The sequence below is a fragment of the Seriola aureovittata genome, chromosome 11, assembly GCF_021018895.1.
Source record: "Seriola aureovittata isolate HTS-2021-v1 ecotype China chromosome 11, ASM2101889v1, whole genome shotgun sequence".
In the NCBI taxonomy this organism is placed as follows: Eukaryota; Metazoa; Chordata; class Actinopteri; order Carangiformes; family Carangidae; genus Seriola; species Seriola aureovittata.
The window spans coordinates 10,294,178-10,314,373 of record NC_079374.1 but is presented as its reverse complement, the minus strand read 5'-3'; the positions used below and the strand labels follow the sequence as shown (position 1 = coordinate 10,314,373).

At 42.4% G+C, this 20,196-nt stretch overlaps 2 protein-coding genes across 2 annotated transcripts; one reads left to right on the top strand and one right to left on the bottom strand.

Moving 5' to 3' along the window:
- The first annotated feature begins 1,227 nt into the window (after positions 1-1,227).
- On the top strand, positions 1,228-7,228 carry mfsd9 (major facilitator superfamily domain containing 9). The gene is made up of 6 exons (XM_056389972.1): positions 1,228-1,696; positions 2,978-3,065; positions 3,732-3,775; positions 4,912-5,041; positions 5,153-5,362; positions 5,449-7,228. Exons 1-6 carry the CDS (start codon positions 1,610-1,612, stop codon positions 6,312-6,314), a joined length of 1,425 nt encoding a protein of 474 aa, XP_056245947.1. The 5' UTR covers positions 1,228-1,609; the 3' UTR covers positions 6,315-7,228.
- A 190-nt stretch (positions 7,229-7,418) lies between these two features.
- slc9a2 (solute carrier family 9 member 2) lies at positions 7,419-19,512 on the bottom strand. The gene is made up of 13 exons (XM_056389971.1): positions 18,967-19,512; positions 18,549-18,763; positions 18,197-18,445; positions 15,801-16,051; positions 15,493-15,710; positions 14,450-14,649; positions 13,682-13,771; positions 12,832-12,902; positions 11,650-11,817; positions 11,414-11,519; positions 9,383-9,499; positions 9,040-9,130; positions 7,419-8,368 (listed from the first exon to the last, which is right to left on the bottom strand). The coding sequence occupies exons 1-13, from the start codon at positions 19,229-19,231 to the stop codon at positions 7,968-7,970; spliced, it is 2,442 nt and encodes an 813-aa protein (XP_056245946.1). The 5' UTR covers positions 19,232-19,512; the 3' UTR covers positions 7,419-7,967.
- Between the last annotated feature and the right edge of the window lie 684 nt (positions 19,513-20,196).

Here is a 20,196-nt window from a genome sequence, read left to right as displayed (position 1 = left end):
AAACCACATCAGCACTAACACACGCACACACACACACAAAAAGAGGCCAACAGACAAAAACAGTCATAAGGCTGAGAAAAAGAAAAAGTTGAAGCTTTTTCTTAAATGTGGAAACAGTAGTGACCTGGATCTTATTTTGGGTTCAGGATTAAAAACTTGTTTTGTGGTTATTGCTAGTCAGTGAGAGTCAGGAGGAACCACTGGTTTATTAGCATCTAAGGGGAACATTTAGCAGTGAACCTTTATGTAGACACCAACTAATTTACACACTGATGTGACCCAGGCCCCCCTCAGCCAGAAGCTCTCCACCCACATCCACTCCTCTGTAGGGCATGCGTGTGTGTGTGTGAGTGTGTGTGTGTGTGTGTGTGTGTGTGTGTGTGTGTGTGTGTGTGTGTGTGTGTGTGTGTGTGGGTGTGTGTGTGGGTGTGGGTGTGAGTGTGGGTGTGGGTGGGTGTGTGTGTGTGTGTGTGAGATAAAAGATAAAAAATTCAGATCAGCACTTTATCAAATATCACTTTCAGCCAGTGAGCAACGTTAACAATCTCATACCATGAATTGGAAGTAGCTGCAGCTGCTTATATGTTTAGAATCTTTACTGATGTTTCATTTAAATGTTTTTTTGTTTGTTTGTTTGTTTGTTTTTTGGTTTCAACAGCAAATAGGCCGTTTGATCACATAAAATTCAATAACCGAAAAATCTTTCTTTTTTTTTTCTGTTTTTTTTTTATTAAATAAATAAATAAATCTCCTTAAAGTCTTTGGTGTGCTGTTTGAAATGTTTTGGATTCCCCAGTTTGCCCAGCAGGTGGTGACAGAGAAACCTGTCTCAGCTACTCCACACAACTAAAGGCCAATAAAAAATGTTTTTTAAAAATACATCATGGGAACTTGTTATTAATAGTCTATGTAAACTCAAGATGTAAAATGTTGCTATAAATATTAATTACTTGGTTAATGCAAGCAAGTCAAAAAGAAGCATGGATGGTGTGATTAAACGTTTATTGTGCATTTATTTGTTTAGTTCTTTGACCTTTGTCATGGCAGTGAGCAGTCTGTCATACTCTCAAGTTTCAAAAATCAGCCTGATGTTTTTGCTTTCTTGTTTGTTTTAATTTGGATTGCTTTATTCAACCATTGTTATTAATAGTCAACAGTATCAGGTAAAGGTGAATAAGTGCTGATAACATATTTTGTATATAAATATATTCATACAAAAATATAAAAACGAAATGAAGGGGGGAAAAATCAGTGCTTGTTTATGAATAGGAATTTCCTCGATTCAGATCTGTGACGTGAGAGGACGAAACCATCTGTCTGAGCAGCCGCGGGGGAGTCAGGCCAGATAACACGACAATTCAACGCAACAATGCCTCTTACAGCGAGCATTATCGCAGCACGTTGTATTAATGTCTGTTTTTAATATCCGCCACTTTTTACACCTGCCATATCGGTGCAGACGGTCAGAACCTGGCAGTTCGTCTCCACGGCCGCCCCCTGCCTGTGAGACCCTCGCCGGGACGGAGACATTTTTCTGTTTGGATCATTCACGGTGAAAGCGGATGAGCTCTTCCGCTTTGGCTGCAGCCAGTGCCGTCACAGCGGGAGGATGAACAACCAGAAATGTAGCACTTTATTTCAGAAACCAAGAGGACGGACGAGGATTATTCAGTGTATCTATGTGGTGGGCTTCATGGTGAGTAGCTCGTTTAAGCGATGTGAATGACCCGTGCGGTGTTTTGAAGTCATGCTTTCAGAACTCAAAGGTATGATGTAAAAAAATATATACATTTCACAACTGCTTGGGTGTGCGTCATGTTTACACCATAATTACAAGGTGTTTGCATTAAAATTGAAAAAATGTAGCTAAAGTTAAGTCAAATTAATATACTAAATGAATAAAATTAAATAAACCTGAGAACAAGTTTTAAAATATGCATGTAATAGGCACAATTCTCCCTCAGGGTCTTTAAAATGATTTTAATGTTATCTTCTAAATATTTGAATAGTTTGTAAAAGGTCTAAATTTCCATTGTTTAATCCTAAAACATACACATTGAGCAGTAATACCTGTCATACTCACCTGCAAAGAGAAGCTAAACCTACAAGCATGTCTGTAAATTCTGTACATGTGTGACTTAAAAGGTGTCAAATTTATCTCCTGCAGAGCTGCTATATTCTAAAATTGTTTTGCGGTCATAAAAGTTTCACTGGATATTAGTAAGATGTGGACAGTAGGACACGTACATATCAAGTGTAAGGGCAGAATGGACTCGAATAGAGGATTACTGACTCAGGCTGTCAGACTATCTGCAGGTACATCAAAAATATTAATGCGTATTTTGGAATATGTCAATTGATCAGGTGTGTAGCTACTAAATAAGGGAGATGTTACAGATCATGGCAGGTTGTTTTGACACCTCTGAGTGTTGAGGGTCGCCTCTTCAAAGCATCACTGTCAGTAAAATGTGTTGCAAAGATGACTGGTGGTGACTTGAATTTAACGACCTGCTTGAACCCCATATAAAAGCTGTCACATTTAAACTAAAAGCAATTCTGCATATTTCTGAAGACAGTGAGAATCCCAATATTCGTGCTCTTTTCCAGAGATGATTTGCAGTCATTTTCCAGAAAACTAACTTTACATTTCAGCCTGCATAGCTGGCTTAATCAGCATCTAATTAAAGGTGACTCACAAGGTCAGATTTTTGGCACATGGAGAGGACAGACATTGCTGGGACAGTAATGCTACTGAAAGTTAAGCAATTAGTGTAATGGGTAGTGGTGGAACACTGTATGAATTGCTGTGTGACTTCAATCAAGATTTTGGCAAGAGCTTCTCTGATCTCAGCAATGTAGATAAACAGGATTAGCAGTGACTTTCTGTGGCTTCTGCAACTATCAGCCGACTCTCTGTGACTCTGTGTCTCAGTCCGGTTCCTCATTCTTTTCTCCTTCACCTCCTTGCTTTCTTTAGGATTTGTTTGGGGTGAGCATGATCATCCCGCTGCTGAGCCATCATGTGAAAGCTCTAGGAGCCAGTCCCACTGTGGCTGGTATAGTAGGTAAGGTGTGTCCATTACATAGAGTGATTAATTTACATAGCCTACATAATGGCAGATGCGGGGTCCTGGGAGCAATATCATAATTGATGTATAATTAGTCTTATAACCAAATAATTATGTGCTGGCCAGAGTTAAGACAGATAGAGATACAAATAACCATCATTTTTTAAGGGGATGTTATGAGAACACATAATTGCTAACAAAACTTTTGCAATAACAAAGCATCACACACGGTCGTAATTTTTCCATCAGTAAATATAAAAAGTCATGACTCAATTAACCAACCAAATACAAAAACCCCAAGCAAATATAGAAACACTGCAAGTTGTGCAGAATAAAACAGAACTGAGTTCTGTCTCTGTATGAGGATTGTTGTTGGGTTTTCTTAATTTGCTTGTGTTTTTGTCTGTTTGGACGTGTTTTTCTCAAGCTCCCCCCCATACATATACCACCACGTATTCTATACTGTGTGTATGTGTGTAATAAGCAATGATTATGATTATTTTTTGGATCATGTTGAGATTTCACAGTTAAGTCTTAACGGTATATCAGCGTTTGTACTGTTAAAAGATTGAAGTAGCATAGTCACTTTAAGCACGTGATGTCTGCTCTGTGATCTACAGTATATTACACATATGAATTAAAACAAATGTGAAACTGTTGCAGGATCTACGTATGGGATCTTACAGCTCTTCTCAAGCACAATAGTTGTAAGTATTGACTTGGCTTCTCTCTGAAAAATCCTCGAGCTCCGTCTCTGTCTCTAACCCTCTATTCAGCCTCTGCTGCTCGACAAGGCGTGCTCACAGTTAGTGGCCAAAATGGTTGCATTCCATGTCATCTCTGGTATTTCATGAGAACAATAAACACTGGCTGTTTTAAGTTGATTGTGGTCATACAATACATGCAGTCTTTGCATATTCACACACACAAGCTACTCCCAGTTAGATGCAGATCCACAAATATCACACAGAAATAAATGATTCACTCTTTGACATCTCTGAGCATTGGGCAGACTTAACAGTAAGGATGGCGTGATGAAATATCAAAGCTTTAATGATTCAAACTGTAAACAAACTGTTAAGAAATTACTCAAAAGTAGTCCATGATGAGCATTGGCGTCTGACATGAGATTCTCAGCTTTCCACGTCTCTCGCCTGCCGCGCACAGCTCCTGAAATTGGTTTAATTTTCAGGGGTCATGCGACAAATTAAACAGATAAGGAGTCATCTGTTGATTCCCGTGAGCAGACCGGTTGAATCCTGATAAACGTAGGGATACGTGAACAGCTGGGTCTCTATGATAATCCCACCCGGCTACATCCAGAACACAGCAAACTCAATTGGTCCTAATTTCATTATTTCATCAGGGTGTGTGTGTGTGTGTGCGTGTGTGTGTGTGTGTGTGTGTGTGTGTGTGTGTGTGTGTGTGTGTGTGTGTGTGTGTGTGTGTGTGTGTGTGTGTGTGTGTGTGTGTGTGTGTGTGTGTGTGTGTGTGTGTGTGTGTGTGTGTGTGTGTGTGTGTGTGTTGAAGAGAGAGAGAGGGCGAGAATCTAATAAAGGCTTGTGTAACAGCCTGAGCTGCTTGGTTAAAAGGAAATGCACGTTTTTTTTTTTTTTGGGATTTCTGGTTTTAGTCACCTGATCTTTTACACGGATTTACACAAAGTCAGACTCATAAAAACAATTTTGTATTTCTTGCATCAACGGCCAGGCTTCTACTTTTATTGATTTGTCTGGTTTGTAGGGATGTTTGATGATGTTTCACAGGACTTCTAGCGAATGAAAACTTGGGTTAAATTTCTGTTTGTGGTTGTGTTTCATTTCCTGTGTGTTTAAATTGGCAGGGCAGCTGGAGTGACGTGGTGGGACGGAGGTACTCTCTGCTGACCTGTCTGCTGCTGAGTGCGCTAGGCTACGGCCTGCTGGGGATGTCCACTAGCATCGCTTTGTTTGTCCTCGCACGGATACCTGTGGGTGAGTTGGACCGCTGTCCAAAAGTATGTGGCAGCCTCAAAGCCAATAAAAAATTTTTTAAAAATCAGGAAATGAGTTGGATACTTATTCCCCACGTGTTCTCTGTCTCAGGGCTGTTCAAGCACTCCCTGTCAATCTGCAGAGCCCTGCTGTCTGACCTGGTGTCTGAGTCGGAGCGCCCTCTGGTGATGGGACACTTTAATGCCGCCTCTAGTGTTGGCTTCATCTTGGGCCCTGTGGTGGGTGGCTACCTCACAGAGCATGAAGGAGGCTTTTATACCTCCTCCTTTACTTGTGCAGCCATCTTCCTCATTAATGCAGGTGGGTTGAAAATGGAGAGAAATAGGACATATTTCAATATTAACATATTGAAATATTTATCTAACGTGTTGTGTTTATCATTCCAGGACTGGTGTGGATGCTACCGTGGAGCGAGACACTAGTTCACCGCAATGATACTAACTCCAGCAACAACACTAGTAAACGCTGTCATGACAACCACTGTAGTAAGTCTGTACAGAATGGTTCTCATACAAAAAAAAACCACGTATTGCTGGCAGCAGACGCTGAACCGGGCTCCAGAGCTCCAGAGAAGCTTCCAGGTGATCTCAGGTGGAGGGAGGTGCCTCTGCTCCAGCCTGCCTGGAGACAGCTGTCGTCAGTGGGCTCCAAGATCCACATGGTGGCCTCCTCCGACATGTGGGACCTCTTTCTGGTGCGTCTTTTGATGGCCATAGCAATCATGCTTTACTACAGTAACTTCTCTCTGGCCATGGAGGAGCGTTTCTCACTTAAACCAAAGGTGACAGGTTATCTGATCAGCTACAGCAGCACCTTAGGGGCCCTGGCTGGGTTCCTGGTGGGGCCAGTCACACAGCTCTATAAGAATAACATGCCTGCTCTGCTGCTGCACTCCACAGTGCTCACCTGTTCACTTATTCTCCTCTACGCTGCTGCGCCCAGCGTCTGGCAGGTGCTTCTCACCTCCACCTTCTTTGCCATTTCCACCACCATTGGACGGACGTGTATCACAGACCTAGAACTGCAGAGGGGAGGGGTCCAGGCCAGCGGGACTCTGATCGGTGCCGGACAGTCCGTTACAGCTGTGGGTCGCGTCCTGGCTCCTCTTCTTTCCGGTCTGGCTCAGGAGTTCAGCCCTTGTGGCCCCCCTAGTCTGGGAGTGGTCCTGGCTCTAGCAGCTGTGGGTTTACTACTCATCAGGATCCCCAAATGGGACGGGAGAGGAATGACAAAAACAGACAAAAAACTCTGAAACTCAGAGCAACTCAATTAATTTAAAATTATGATAAATAATGTACATCCACCACTCAGAGAAGTGCTCTTATTTTGTAGGTGGCCACCGGTGAAGGACTCACAGTGGGAGCAATGTGTCTCACTCGAGCTTGTTTCTTTACCAACAAATTTGTGGGTCGAAGTGGCTCCTCACCACCAGCACCGCGGCCCTTCTTTGGGAGAAAGGATTCAAAATTCAAGAGCAGCACTGAGAGTGAAGTCAGGGCTGAAACGTTTAATCAGTTTCCCCCCCTGTGCTGAAGCATGATCAGACAAACATGTGGGGCATGTACTGGCACATATTACTTGTGACAGCTTGATTGGAAACAAGGTACACTTTGATTTTTAATACAACCCTGTAACCACTACATTGTCCAAAATTCCCTCAAGTGCACCTACTGCGGAAGAGGAAGGTGCAGGCAGTGATACTTCAGACGTTCATAAATAAGATGAACCTCTGGGGAAACTGGACTGCCTGAACACAACATTGTTCTACTTTGGGGTAGCCAAGTTGGTCTACACAGTTTTACCTCAATACCAGATGTTTTTTTTTGTTTGTTTTTTTTTAACACACTGCATCAAAAATGGTTCCTATGGTGGTATATGAGCGAACTTTTGCTCTAGTTTTTGACACTTGAATTTTACAGTTTTGTCAGATTTGAGATGTGTTAATTTATCTTAGGGTAAGCTTAAATTGACATTTAAAGAAGTGATTTGTTGTTTTGTTTTTTTTAAGTTAAGTTTCAAGTGAATTGTGGGCACTACTGTTTTTAAAAAACCCAAATAGATGGAAAGATGGAAATTGCTGGAAATGCATATAAAGAAGTCACTGAATATTTGAATAACACGCCAGATTCATGCCAGAAAGTCACAAGGAATAAACCATGTTTTGTATGTTTGAGTCTATGGTGTTATCGATTGTATATGAAACATTAAAGTCAATGCTGCGGTGTGCATGTTAACATTCAACTACGTCGTACATACTGTACACATCTGCCGTCTTCTCCTCCTCTTAGAAAACTGTGACACTAAAGGCACCGTTCAAAGTCATCTTCGAGGTTTAACCAGAATGCTTGAAACCTGCTTTTATACAACCTAAAAAAATTTATTACAGTAACAGAAAACAATAACAAAGTGGGTCCAGATTTGTGGGATCCATGAACGTAACAGACATACAAAACCCAGTCACTCGCAAGAGTACAGCAATAGTTCCTCACGTTCAACTAAAATGGCCGATTTACAAAACGTGTATTCAATCACACAGCTGTTACACACAACAGGCAATAAAAATACAAAATAATATAATATTTACATGTAATGAGCAAAAAATAATAATAATTAGCCACAATAAAACAGTTTAACTTAAATCACATTTAAAAAAAGAAAAAACCTACAGGAAGATAAAATCATTAAAATCACATTTATGTGACTTGTTGAAATAAAATCAGACGAAGCCTGGACTCACAGTTCATACACAGTTCCTCCACCACCGTAAACTGTGATGTGCCTGCGACCTCTGACCTCTGTCCATTTGGGCTCATTTTGAAGGGGTTGTTAAGCTCTTCTCTTTGCTTTAGAACCTGAGACTCCGTGTGTGGCAGTCCAGCTGCTGCTGAAAGCCCAGGAACGCATTTTACATCTTCGGGTTCCACTGTGGCCGCCTGAGCAGAGGGTTTCGTGTCACATCGTCCCTGGGTTCAGCAGCCCAGGCTGGAGATGTAGACGAAGGCTGCTGCTGCTGCTCCTCCTCTCCTGCTTCATGATGCATGTTTCTGAAATTATCAGCTGAGCCGCTGAAGTGACGGCGAGGGGCATGCACACGGGAATCGCTGTAGGAGGAGTTTGTTCTGGACATGCCACGCCCCCTCCTTCCATTCTCATCCCTGCCTTCATCCAGAACATCAACGGACGGTGCTTCTTTCAGGGTATCTAGCCTTCGTAGGGGCATCATGGCTCTGGAGGAGGAGCGTGTCGGCTGGCCAAACCGAGAGCGTCTGGAGGGGTAGGCCACCTCTGACATGGTTTCTTGACCATCTGTGACAGGTGAAGACGCCATCACATCATATCACATTTTATACAGCTGCATAAAACACACTTCGTATGTGGGCAGAGAGTTTAACTTTAAACCTGCCAGCGGCCCAGTCGATATGAACTCGTGCTGTGCAGCCAAACATTTTTCAAACCCATGGAAATGAGGCTGAATTTGGGGGAAACGTCTGCAAAATGATCCACAGGACATCCACTATATTTACATCTGATGATGTCATGCTGCTGACATCTATGCGCAGCTATGAGCTAAACACCAAAATGCTCACTATGCCAATGATAACATGCTCATGTTCAGCAGGTTTAATATTTACCTCCACACCAAGAAGGTTGTGTTTTCTTCTTTGTCAGCAGGTCAGTGTTTGAATATTTTACAAAAAAAGATTTATTTATAAATAGATTTATTTAAAAAGATAAACTATAGTTTCAGTGAAGAACAATATGGCAAATAAATACCAGAGCAATTTCCACTCACTGAAAAGGGCCATGAGGTACGGTTAAAGCTGGTTAAAGCTGGTTAAAGCTGGTTAAAGCTGGTTAAAGCTGGTTAAAGCTGGTTAAAAGTGGTTAAAAGTGGAAAAAGCTAACAAGTGAAGTGCTGTACTGTTTGGAATAAGGGGTTTAAAGTTAAGGGTTTAAAGTTGGGTTAAGAACCTTACCTGCATAGCTCAGCCTCTCAGGGGGGAAAAAGTTTGAGTCCAGACTCTTCCCAGCAGGAAGAGAGAAGTACTTATGAGATCTGGGCTCCATCTGGGAATAAGATGAGAGGCGAGAGGAGAATGGCAAGAGAGGAAAAAAGAGAATAATGAACAAGACATGAGATGAAGGCCGTGAACCTCAGGCATGTTTTACAATACTTTCATCTCAGTGTAGTAAGAGCTGATTAACCTTCGCTTTTATGAGATTCACTTCTACTCTCACTGAGCTGCTTTTAACCTGAGAGGCTGAGAACATAACATCCTCAGGTCAATATCAGTCACAGTTACACAACTTATTGCTTACCGATGTCTGGAAGCTTCCAGGTCGGAGGCTGCGGCGGATGCTGGGGTGGCGTCTGATCAGTATCTCTTTGGTGTGGCTGTCATTGGGCAGGGCGTGCTTGCCTGTGAATGCCACAGTCTGAATAAAGAGAAAACACAGAAGGTAGAAGATACAGCATTACATACACGACATCAAATAGCAGGTGCAGACTGCTGATGAACATATCAAGTGCGGCTGAATAATATACAAAAAAAATCATATTGCGATTATTTTATGCAGATATGGCGTTTGAGATATGAGTCACGGTTTCAGTTGGAATGGTAATTTTTTGCTTTTCATTTTCACTGAAAAAAAATATAAAAATGATGATGATGGGATTTTTCTTGGAGCTTGTACGAAACAAATGTGATTCCTTCACATCTGGAGAATATGGTTTGTAGGCCGGGGCGTCTCTGTAGCACCACAATGCTTCACTTATGGTACGTTGTGACACATTTGATCAAAAAAAAATATTGCAACTCCTACGATTTGGAATTTACACTTTTCCATACTGCAATTATGATTATTTTTCAATTAACTGTTCAGCCCTAATATCAAGTATTCCACCATTTTTCATATGAGCCTACAAGTGGCCACAATGATTTAACTGTAAGTTAAATCATCTCTCCCCCCCCCCCCGACAGAGGAGACGATAAAGGCTGAGATGCTTTGAGAGGAGACAGCATTCTTTACGGCTCGGATTACTCAACCAAAACCGGCCACACCCAGGGGTGAATGTCTCTGTTTGGACTTTGCAAGCTCCAACACTAACTTCCTCTGCACAGCGTACCCATCACTGTCAACACGGCTCTTTCTGTCCCGCAGCTATTAGTTGGACCTAAAACAAACATAACCGCCTTTCAAGCACTCTGAGGTGGCCTTTGTTCTTTAAGGAAAGGTCTCATGCCAACAAAATGCTGCCGTCTATCTCAGAAGAGGTCAAAACGGTCAGAGAACAGGAAACGATTGAAAATTCAGTTTGTTTTTTAACGTCACAATTTTGCATTTTCAACTAATAAAGCGTCTCACGTTAAAACACGTGACACCACAGACAGAGGTGAGGGAGAGTTCGTGGGAGAGACGCGACTGTAAATATTTGAAGAGCAGGGGGGCGAGGGGTTTGAAAAGAGGGGCTATTAAGACAATCAGACAATTTGTCTACCAACTAGAACAGAAGCACATGCTCTCTATTTGTCTGGACATCAAAGCGTCTCTCAGAGCCTTTTTAAAGGGTGATGTCATGTCACTAATGGAAAAGTACTGCCGGCCACAGTGTGGCTATGCAAAACAGCACCAAGTTTCAGTGCTTGGAGGACTCACACCAGAGTGAGGGAAGTGTCACCAAACAATCTATGATGAGGATGAAAATGATGCTTTGCTGGTGAACATGGACAACAGGATTTTATGTTAAAAAAAATTAAATAAAAAAAATATCCTGTGCTGAAACTCCTACTTTCTTTTCGAGCTGCATGTGACTTTATGTGGCTGCTGCTGTTGTTGTTCCATCCAGGCAAAACAAGCAGGAGTTCAGATTTCACACTACTGTATATACTGTCAGCAGCCGAACAGCTAAAATAAAAACGTATTAAGAGTGGTGGTAGCTTTCTGCCTTCACTCAATCTTACAGTCTTACTACTTACTGTAGTTTTTGTGTATTGTTGTTTGCGGTGTAGCGATCAGAGGAGGAAGAAACATTCAGATCCACCACTTACCAATATATTGATGTAAAAACACTCAATTACAAGCATTTAAAATCCTACCAGAGTAAAAGTACCATAGAACAATGACCCATGACTGATATATTACTATAAATAATTTTACTAGATAATTAAAAGCTGATGCATTTTTTCATAGCTGGTCGAGGTGGAACTGATCTGATCTAGTGGCAGCACTTGAGTGAATGTGCTTCGTCACTTTCCACCACCGTGCTGCATGAAAATAAATTAAAAGGGGAAATAAAGCAGAGTGGACTGCACACTGCTGCTATCCTCCTGCCAGACGTTTTCATCTCACCCGTTGTCTGATCTTGTACATGTTCTTGGACAGGATGTCGTGCATGTTCCTCAGGTCTGCAGCCATGAACTTCTTCTTAGGTCTAGCAGAGCTCTTCTTTTCCTCACTAAAAAAAAAAAATCAGACAAAAAACAGGATATTAAGAGAAAATGTCTGTTTTTCTGTTGATCTCAACAGACAATAAGGAGGTGGTGTGACAGTCAGAGTAGCACAGAGACATGATGAGGGTTTCGTACTAGAGAGAGACGATGGACGGAGCGGCACTGATGTCTCCCGACACCTTGTCCAGGATCTCCATGGCGTTCTGCAGCTCTAGCTTCTTGTACAACGCCACAATACTGGACTCGGCCCGGCTGTCGCGGATCAGGATCCTGCGCAGGATTCGATTGTTGAATTTCATGAACCTGAAATTAAGATTAAAAATGATTGCACTGATTAGGTTTGTGTGAAACAGAGGTAGGCGGAGGAGGAGGAGGAGGAGGAGGAGGAGGAGGAGGAGGAGGGAGACTGGAGAGAGAGAAGAGACATGGGGATAAAAGGAGAAGTGAAAGCAGTATAATACAGAAGGAAGTCGTCTGCTGCTGTCTAATAATGTTTGTAAATTTCAGTAACATTTAGTAGATGGTTATCATATAATATAACCTACAATCCCTATTGTATGTTCACAAGAAAAACTAAATGTTTAATATTTCTGATATATTTCAGGGGTATTAAGGAAGCTACTTTGAAGTTACAATACTGCAAACTATTATTGCTTCTAATCAGCGAATGTAAAAATGTAAAGAAAAGAAATATAAATTTGTTGACAAGAGCTAAATTTCATTTGAAACAAATGTTGTTTTTAAAACCCACAGAAACAAGATTCAAACCTAATAAGTCCCACAAATGCAAATTAATGGCTGAACAAGCACATAAAAGGGTTCATTGCATTCACTTCAATTGTGTTTTGCTGCAGTTAACTGTGCATCAAAACACAAAGGTTTTGCATTAATGCAGTGTAAAATGTAATTAAATATACATTTCACGCAATTAACAACATCTGTATCATGTATCTGGAAACTTCAGGGCATGAAAACAGTCAGAAGAGGAAATGAGGAACTAAAGAAAATCATTCAGACACCACAGTCTGATTGGCTGTCAACATTCCCACAAAGTCCCGGCGTGAACAATGGCGCTGTCAAACAAAACCGTAAAGAGGGAAACTGAACGAAGGTAAACTAAAACTGCCGTCTCTCTTCCAGTCTCACCGCAGGTTCTTTCTCTTTAGTTTTATCGGCGTGAAGCAGTTAAGCAGCGGTTAGTTTAAGATGAGGAGAGTAATATGTACATTTTGCAGGCTACCCATGACTGTGACTATCTGTTAACTGACTAGCAGTAGATTATGTTGTGAATGAGCAAACAGAGAAGAAAGTTCTTACTTGTCCTTCCAGTAGAAGTGGCTCCACTGTCCACAGAGGTCTTCTATGCCTGCTACAGTGTGCTCCATGAGCTGCGAGAAAAAGTGAGAGCTGTAAACATGGTGTTTTATTTGCGGATCTTATTCCAGCTTTTAATACAAGCCAACCACATATGCTTGTACAGAAGCTAAAGGACATGCATGTAAGTTCTTTTGTTATTCTATTGTTTTATTCTTTTTTAGCAAACATGTTCCAACAGATAAAAGGTTATGAACTTCCTGTCCAACACCAAACACTGTAGTACAGGGCTGCCTCAAGGCTGTGTGAGCTCCCCCAGACAAACTTAGGAGCAGTGGGCCGAAAAAATTCTCCAACCCCCTCAAATCATCACAATGAGACTGCCATCTTTAAGTAACTGGTGTGACGGGCACCGCCTTATTCTCGAAGACTAAAGAAATGATATTTGACCCCAGGGAGGTGAGAACCCATGACCCTGTAATCGTAGACAACAGTTTAATTGAGCGGGTGTGCTCCTACGAGCGCTTGTGCATACCGATGGACAATAATCTCAAATGGACTGCCCGTGTTGAGTATTCGTTTGCCAGGCTGGTTCAGAGACTTCACTTCCTCTGTTCGGGGTCAGTGCTGAGATCATGGTTAACCCTGACTCAGGACATGCCTAGATTTTATGCGCTGTAAATTTGATTATGGTTTTATGTTTTTTTTATTGTCTATTTATTCATTACAAGCTATTTTTCAAGGCAAGCAATATAAATAAATATAAAAATTTCCCCACAGGCACAAGACAGTGTATCTTATCTCATCTTAACAGTGTCCGCTACATGTACAATCATCACAAGCTGTGTCGTACCCTGCAGTGGATCTCTACATTGATGGTGTCAAGATTGCGGTTGGTTCTGCGGACATTGATGAACTCGATCAGAGGGCGGATACTGATGCCCTGTGGAGAAGAGGGAAAAAAACAACAACAGGAAGAAATGAGAGGACTTTTTAAAATCCCAACTGACTGTCAAAAGACTGCACATCATGCCTGTAATGATCCACCGTCACTGATTCTATTCGGAAAGATTGTTTCTCTACACTTTAATGGCCTGAGCTGGTAGAATTTGTTTTTAATGCAGCATGGAAAAAAAAAAAAAAACACAGTGTGAGCAACATATTACACAATAAATGCTAATAACAATATAAAAAATGGACAATGAAGAGCTGAATGTGTCAAAATGCATGATGTAATTATTATAAATTAAGAGGCAGAGGCTTAGTGCAGCAGCAAAAAGCTGCTCTGCTGTAAACTCAGTCGGTTTGGTGGACAAGGATCTGTTTGACGTCACTGTGGCGACTCTGACATTGAGCTGGAATGCAAGAACATTAAATCTAAAACCCTCACATCGTACTAGATAATGAAATCAGTCCTGATCTGGACTTTAAATCATGTGATGTCTGTTTCAAGACTATTGTTTCTCTCTCACTGAGAATCAGAGACTGCTTTATACACAGACAGCTTCTTCTACTTTACTCTACTGCGAAAGAGAAAACACCAACATCAGACTAAAATAAGACAAATTATTCCCAGCAAGCAACAGTGCAATATGTCTTGAATACAACCGCACTCTCTTACCTGAAGAAACACAGTGAAGAGGATAATGGCAATGGTGGCTGTGATGAAGAGCTGCTTGCGGCCGATGGTATCAGGCAGAGTGAAGGCCAGGGCAAATGAAATCGCACCTCGCAGACCACCGTAGGCCAGACCAAACTGGTCTTTCAAGTTGAAAGGGATGGTGCGGAAAGGGTTAATGATCTGAGTCAGCACTAAGACACCTGAGAGGGAAGAGCAGAGAAAGATGTCAAGATGCTTTTTTCAGAAGTTGCACTGTGAACAAGTTTAAAGCTGCACTGGTCAATATTTTTATATTAACAATCGATCAAATCACTTTGTGTAATGTGAAATTGGTCCCTTGCTGTAATGATGGCACAAAGAATCTCAGCTCTACCAAGCTTCGTAGCATCTTTCACCTCCTTATTATTTCTTTTTCTTTTTATGGTGCACATCGACCTTGTGTCCAGCTGCAGCAAGAGCCCACAAAGAAACCCCAGCAAGTAGCTGTTTTTAGCAACCAAAAAAAAAGCTCTGATAAACCCACTGTGCATCTGCTAGAGCTAAAGCTAGAGAAGAGCTGCTGAGCATAACGGCATTCAGCTGGTAAATCTAGCAGCATTTTGCCACCTAAACAGACCTAAACAGAGCTGGAAGGTGAGTGGATAGTCATCGGCTACTTTCACCATTAACAACAACAGTCAGTGAAACTATCTCAGTGCTGCGTTTACGGCTCGTTCTGCTGCCCGAAGTATCACTTGATGCAGTTTTAAAGAGTAATTTAACAAGGCTGAAGAACAGTTTTGCTTTTCTTTTCTCTCCGGTTCAGAGATTCAACTCAGTTTCATCTGTTGACCACACACATCAACCGGTGTGTGCTTTGGTAACCACGCCTAAAAGTGATGTCAGCAAGGTGAGCAGTTAAACCACTGGAAATAAGCAACTCATGTCATCATGAGCGTGCACAACACAAACAAAACCAGGACTCACTCCGAAGAACATTGCCTCTACAAGGTAGGCAGATGCAGTCGAACACATGTCCCAGATAACCCCTGCCCTCTGCTTACCCAGACCTCTCCATATAAAGGCAAACAGCAGCGTGAACAGTATGTAGCCCCAGTTCCACTCGTGCTCGGTCGTTATCGTGACGACCCCGAGGAAGAAGAAGATGAGGGTCTCAGAGATGGAGCCAAGCATCTTGACCACGTGGCGGATGGTTGTGCAGGAGCGCTGGGAAACATTTTCCTCCACGTAGTATTTCATGGTGAGGGCACAGGTAACAATGCTGCAACAAGACATAAGTTAGTTGTTACTGTTCTTTATTCTTGCAGCTTTGAGAATATTTGGACGTGTAAACATTTTAAAATCGACTCACGCCATGATGGACGAGATAGCGAAGAGCTCGGCCACCAGATAGGCCAGGTAGCTGTACATGAATATGAAGAGTGGCTCGATTTCTCGGACCTTGGAGGTGAATCTGGTGGTGAAGGCGGCCACAAAGCCGAACAGAATGCCAAAGCCCATCCCACCGAGCCCGACCACGAAGAACCTCGCCACCCCCAGGAAAACATCCACCGGCACCACCTCTGGCATGTTCGCCACGAAGCTGAACATGTTGTACAACACCTGAAAACATACGCGCACATGTTCACACACATTCAGGGACACTTGTGCAAACACACGCACTTTTGGGTCAGAGGTCATGGGTGGTGTCAGGGGCTGTGGCCTCTAATGACACCGTTTCAGATAAGAGTGATTTATTGAGATATTTGCTTTGCACTGTTTGCAATTTGATAGTGCCATTTCACCCAGCGCAGTGAATGACTCACGGAAAAGGAGCATTTGGTTACTGTTCATTTACAAGGAATGAAGTAGACAGACACAATTCACAGAGCACATTTAAAAGAGCAAGTTCCATCTTTCTCTTATTATCCACAAATTCCATGAAAAGATCAAAACCATCCACGAACTGATGCTACGAACAAGTGTTGTATGTGCAGCCGACGCCTGATTATTCTTCTGTGCCACCGAGCTTCTTTGTTGTGACATGGTCCTTCATTACCATAATTTTAATTTGAGTCAGTTCCACACACACCATCCGGCTGCTGTGAATACTCACTAGTGCATCTAATCTGCAGCTTAAAGGAATCAGGAAAACTATGCACTATTTACTCCTGTTTGAGTAACATTTGCTAAAAACTACAGTGTCCAGCTGTTTAAGGAAAGTTTATACATTTGTGACATGTTTTTAAAGATTCACAATTTGAACAAATTGTTGGTTTTGGTCGGATTTGCTGGGATTTGCTGAATATAACAAAAATGTAGAATACCACCAGCTCCGTCACAGTTTTATCGTGGTATTCAGTTTGGTTCAAGATCATGTTTACTTGTAAATAGCAACTATGCTGGCAGCACTAGGAACGGTCTTGATAAACAGCCCTAAATAAGTATAATTATTTTGAAAAAGGCTAATTTAAAAGGAAACTTTTCCACTCCAGGACAAGCTTGTCAAGCACTCAGGGAAAGAAGTGTTTACCAATAATAGAAAAATGGAGATAAGGCAAACAGGAAAAAGATTGGTCCCATTTTCACAATCTATTTAAAACAGATCTGCGTGCGTAGTATGACGGCAACAGCTGCCTTGGCAGTCATACATTGGATTAACCTGCCGTTCTCAGTCAAGAGCGGAGCTGGGAACACTGGCCCCCCGAAACAGTGTGACCCCGACCTTTAACTAATACAATTCTACTGGGCCCCGACAACCGTCACCACCTTCCACCTCACTGGTGACAGCATTGCTCTTAGTATATGAGAAGTGTTTTATGTTTTTGCCAGATATAACATCTAGTTTAATCGGTGCAATTCTGTAACACACGGTCCTGGACTTTCCCATTCTCCTGTGTAAATGTTTGTCTTCTCTTTCTGCAGCGGCTCTGCTACTGTGTACTAAACAACAGGGTCACCACGCCAAAGCTAACAGCAGGTTAATGCAGGTTGGTGGGTTTTTTAGCACAATAAAAAAAAGAGGGTGGGGGGAGGAAATTTGAGCATGAGCTCACCTCAGTCAAATTTCAGAACACAATGTGTGTGTGTGTGTGCGTGTGTGTGTCTCAACTCCTCCCATATAAGCAAATGAAACATTCAGAAACAGGTTTGGCGGCATCTGCGGAAAGACGCTCCTCAAGGCAACATGGTCCTGGACTGTGGATACATCCGTTAGGCATCTCTGACAACATTCCCTCACTTCCATTTCTGAATAATTTATCTGTTTGGCAATCTTTCCTGTGCACAGACTTCTTCCTCCCACACATTATGTTCTCATACATGTATCCTAACCCAGAAGCGAGTGAACAATCTGTACAGTATCTTGTGAAACCTGAGCTGAGCTTTTAGAAGGTGAAAGAAGAGAAAAGCCTAAGACAACACAATGGTGAATCTGCTGTTTCTTGTATTAGTGCGCTTGAAATGAAACGCCCCAAACAGGTTCTGAAATGGTAGGTAGGGTTACAATGGTCTCTGTGATTAACTGCATGTGTGTGGTTGTGATGTTAAAGCAAAACCTGGGTAAAATAACCATATTAGAGCTACAGTGGGATCTTACTGGGATAGATACTGATCAGTTATTTTGTTTTTTGCTTTTTTACATATGCCCCACACTGAACAATAATGGTGCCTTGTTAATTGCAGCACATGTTTTCATAACAAGCAGTAGCCTAGAGGAACCAAAGCAGGCCACCGTACTGCAGCAAGTCTCAGCTAGCGCCGACTCACCACAGTGACAGCATCATTGAAGAGACATTCCCCAAACACCACGATGTAGAGCTGCTCGTTCACAGACACGTCCTCGAACACGCTCAGCACAGCCACCGGGTCCACGGCCGAGATGATGGTGGCAAACAGCAGGTTCTCCTGGAGGTTGATGTCCTGCACGCCGAAAGCCTCAATCTGGCATATGGCAAACAGAGACATGCCTATACCGATGCTGTTCCACAGAGTCCCCACCACTGCAAACCACATTACCTGCAAACACAGTGAGAAGAAAGTCGAATAGTCAGTGTGAGGAGGAGAAGAAGGAGAAGAAGTTGAATCTGTGTTTAGAGACAGTGGCTGATGTGCAACGGACCGTGCCGATGTTCTCAAAGAAAGGCCTGGTTGGCATGAAGTAGCCAGAGTCGAGGACAATCGGGGGAAGCATGTAGAGGAAGAAGACATTGCTGGAGAGCACAGCGGGGGGCTCCTCGTGGACAGAGTGCATGATGCCACCCACAATCAGACCGATGCTGATCAGGAGGCACGTCTCTGGCACCCAGATGGTGATCTTGTGGTACACATTGAAACCTGAGAAAAGAGATGTGACCTCAATTCAAAAGCAGGAACAGGTCTGATGAGAAAGAAGCACTCTGCCTGCAGGAAGCCTTCCCGCATCCTCTCTGCAGGGGTCACAGCTGTTATTCACAAAGTAATCACCTAGATTTGGATCTTAACCCATGATCTCAGTGTCAATACAATCACCTGTTTGAGCATATGTTGCTGTTACTTACCAATCTTTGCGAATGAAGCCAGCAGCACCCAAAGAGTGATCTCAAAGGGTATCTGTATTCTTGGATAATCCATTGTAAACACTGGTAAATTTGCCGTTTCTGCGTTTGGAAAGGCCTGGGGGCCCCCATCCGGCTTAACTGGGGGCACAATCGTGACACCACCGGTTGGTTTGGGAGGGATTTCTCCTCTGGAGCCATGTAGAAGAATTAAAACTGAGAAAAGAAGAAATAAAACGCCTCTTCGTGCGGTAATGTTGAAATCCATTTTGCACCGTCCCTTCGCAGCAGTTCCAAACTAATGAGAATATCCTCGTCGGTGAGATTCAGTCACTCCATCCAAATTCACCAGCGAAGAAGAAAATAAAAAGTTGAAGTGAGAGCAAACTCAAGTTTCTCCTCAGTGACTTGATAAGTTTAATTTCCTCGCATACTCTCACTCCACCATCTTCACGTCATTCTTCCACTCTGGTGCCTTCATTGACTTCTTTGCTGAGTTTTTCAGAGTTGCGTGGTCGTGGTGACTCTCCTTCAAACTGCGAAAAAAAAACCCACACCTGTGGTTTACCTGCGGCGCGTCCACGAGTTCCGATACGGACTGGGCGCGGCCCCGAGCGCTGCTCTGATTGGGCGTCACCTGGAGCGGCTGAAAACGGGAGGACAGGGTGTTTCTGCTGGTCATGGCGGGGCCACTCTTTAGTTTCGGTCACACCAGCTTCCTGGGCGACACTAGTTTCAACTTTCAGGTGTAATACAGTTTCCCTGAATTATCTAAAGTGGTCCTGGATCAGGCTGCAGGCCGCAAAGGTTAATGGGTAATATAGATTTCTTACTTTCAAATTTTGGTCATACAAAAAATATTTTTTATTTATATTTAGACATTTCTCGAGATACATTCTTTTTTACTGAAGACACAAAAAGCAGACACACAATCAGGATAATCTATATTCACATAGACCACAATGACATGTGACATGAGAGGCAAGAGGGAGAGGGAATCTTAAAATGTTTTGAATATGGTGTTTGAATGTCTGATATGGGTTACTAAGTAAAAACTATTACTTTGAGGTGAATTTTTGCAGCAGGATATTATGGGGTGGCAGGATATATTAAAATATTATACAAGATTTTAGATTTCATAAGGTTTTTGACTTAGTAACCCATAATTTTGATTGTTCTATTGGCATTTTTTATTTCATAATTCCAACTTTTTACTAAAACTTTTAATTTAAT